The sequence below is a fragment of the Penaeus japonicus genome, unplaced genomic scaffold (assembly GCF_977035675.1).
Source record: "Penaeus japonicus unplaced genomic scaffold, GWHDUDI00000001_assembly GWHDUDI00000013, whole genome shotgun sequence".
Lineage (NCBI taxonomy): Eukaryota > Metazoa > Arthropoda > Malacostraca > Decapoda > Penaeidae > Penaeus > Penaeus japonicus.
In genome coordinates, this window is record NW_028234415.1 from 32005531 (window position 1) to 32008030 (window position 2500).

The 2500-nt window shown below is 38.7% G+C and overlaps 1 protein-coding gene across 11 annotated transcripts in view; it reads right to left on the bottom strand.

Annotated features, from left to right (window-relative positions):
• Bruce (BIR repeat containing ubiquitin-conjugating enzyme) overlaps positions 1-2500 on the bottom strand; it is a 92257-nt gene that overhangs the window by 65646 nt on the left and 24111 nt on the right. For all 11 annotated transcript variants that reach the window (XM_086543440.1, XM_086543446.1, XM_086543443.1 and 8 more), the window contains exons 11-18: positions 2436-2500; positions 2113-2244; positions 1775-1910; positions 1492-1633; positions 1002-1228; positions 550-734; positions 284-426; positions 1-5 (exon numbers count right to left, since the gene is read on the bottom strand). The exon at positions 1-5 is cut by the window's left edge and continues 131 nt beyond it; the exon at positions 2436-2500 is cut by the window's right edge and continues 23 nt beyond it. In XM_086543440.1, coding sequence (XP_086399566.1) covers positions 1-5; positions 284-426; positions 550-734; positions 1002-1228; positions 1492-1633; positions 1775-1910; positions 2113-2244; positions 2436-2500 — 1035 coding nt within the window. The remainder of the gene's footprint in view (positions 6-283; positions 427-549; positions 735-1001; positions 1229-1491; positions 1634-1774; positions 1911-2112; positions 2245-2435) is intronic.

The window sequence follows — 2500 nt, forward strand, 5'->3', positions numbered from 1 at the left end:
ATCAACTGTGAAAGGAATAAAAAAAAAAAAGGGGGGGGGGGGAATGGGATAATGATAATGTCAGTGGAAGAGAAAAGATAAAGGGAAGGAAAAAAAAAAAAGAATCCAATCTCAAAGGTATTATATTACATTATATCACCAGATAAAAAAACATCAAAGCCATACACTATTCAACAAATAAATCAATAATACACTGATTATCTGATTATATGTGAGCTTGGACTAATTAACTAATATATTTCAAAACATACACAATCTGGCTCACGAAAAGGCTTACACTCACTTGCTGCTGTGTGTATTGACGTGATCCAGAGCAGGAGGTCAAGGGCTCTGTGACGCACGTGGTCAGAAGAATTGTCAGAGATAACAGCCTCGATCAGGTTTTTGTGGAAAGCTTCATTTTCCACAATTGATAGTCTCTGCAACCTAGATAAATGAAAGAAGAAAAAAATAACCTATATGCATTTCTGTACCAAACAAAAAAGAAGAGTTATAAACCCTTCAATTCAATATCGAATCTAAAATACACCAGGTACAAAACTACTATACCTGTCGTGTAGAATGGTCGTCTTTGCACAGCATCTAACAGTAATGGAAAGCTCTTGGATAATATCACAGCCACGAACTAATTCAACACGCTTATTTGAGGAGGCAGCAAGGCGATCCAAGAAGGTAGATGATTGTGGAGGCATGTACTGAGTCACTAAGTCAAGGTCACTGTTCTTCTGCAGGTCCTAAGTAAAAGGTAAGCCAATATATAATCTTATGTTATGATTGTAATATATGGTATGTAGATGAACTAAATACTTCAATGAGAGTCACTTCATCACATTTAACATAACAACTGGCACTTAACATTTACAGGATAAATATTGACAAATCTGATCATCTGTGAGCTTGGACTAAAATATATCAAAAAATACAAAATTCACAATATAACAAATATATTTCCATCACCTTAAAATCTCAATCAAAATATACAAAGAAAAGAGTTTTCTAACCTGTTGCTGCTGCTGCTGTTGCTGCTGCAACTTTGGCGGTAAAGCTTTGATGTGCACGAGGTATGTCCTGGTGCGGCAAGCCAGCAGGCTGGGTGAGGTGAGGGTAACATTTGCTCCCTGGCCTGAGAGATCCATGCAACGGTTGACTGTCACAGGACCACAGAGGATTTCCGCGTTGTGGGTGAACTGGAACTCCTTTGTCAAGACCGGGTTTTCAGGGTAATCTTCTGTGGGTGAAAAGGAGGCAATGGTACATGTTAGTACAACATAAAGAAGTTGAAAGTAGATGATCTTATGTGGGTGAGATTCCAATTTTACTGGCAAAATTTTCAATCAATATATAACCTATCTTATCTCATGAAATATGAATAAAAAATGAAAACAAAATCCAGCAACAAAAACAGAATGAAGAACAACTCCTTAAAAACAAAAACAAATCTTCAGTCTTACTAAATCTCATTTCTAACAAAAGCAGGCAAATCATACAAACCTAAGACATCATCAGGAATATTGGATGAGGAGGAGGCCTGAGTCTGTGAGGGGGAGCCACTGCTGGTAGCATTGGAGGATGTGCTGCCCTGTTGGGCATTCTGCCTTCGTGGAGTCGTCAGATTCTGTCTCAGTAAGGTAACCTGGAAAAAAATATTACCATTGTAAATTCAGTTCCCCAGAAGACTATACTTTCAAATAAATTATAATATACAATAAAAGACTGAACATATTTCAAATAGACTTAAAATCTCAAAAAAGGAAAATAAAAGTAAAATGGATACCTGAAGAACTGGGAGAGGGTTAGGTGGCCCAGGGATGAAGTTCAGCTTGAGGTCAATGTGGCCTACCTGAACACCACCTGTGCCACCTGCCCCAGCTGGCAGAAGCAATTCAAACAGATGTTCGTCCCAAGTTGAACTGCAGGGAAGGAAGTGCTTTTTAATTCCTATTAATTCTAAGAGGAACAAGTTACTAAACTGAAAGATTGAACTTTTCCTCAGGTTTACTACTATAATTTACAGATTACTGAATTTTGATTTCTTTTAATACATACGCAATGAAAAAGGCATTAACTCACATTCCCTATCAGACAAACAAAAACAAAGATCCTGTGTCCAACCTGTCAGACTCCAGACGCCAAGTGCGCGTTGTGTCCATGTCTTCTGCGTGCTGCTGCAGGTGCTGGGGGTTCCGTCTCTGCTTCTGAGCCTGTATGATCTCAGACCAGCAGGGAGGCACAGTTGCCACAAATCTGTCACCAAAGAAGGACTTTTGGTCTACAACAAAGTATACAGACACACTCATTTCAACAGTTTTTTATGGTTTTGTTTTTAATTTCAGTATCATGCACTTCTCTTAGTACTTGCATGGACCTTAGAAGAGAAAGAGCCTCTTTTTCTCAAAAGTAATGCCAGAAGTAGCAACAATAACCAGTTCTCTCACCTGGGACACCCTGTTTGGAACTGGATAAGCTCCACACACTTATCCAGTATTTCCTCAGATATTCC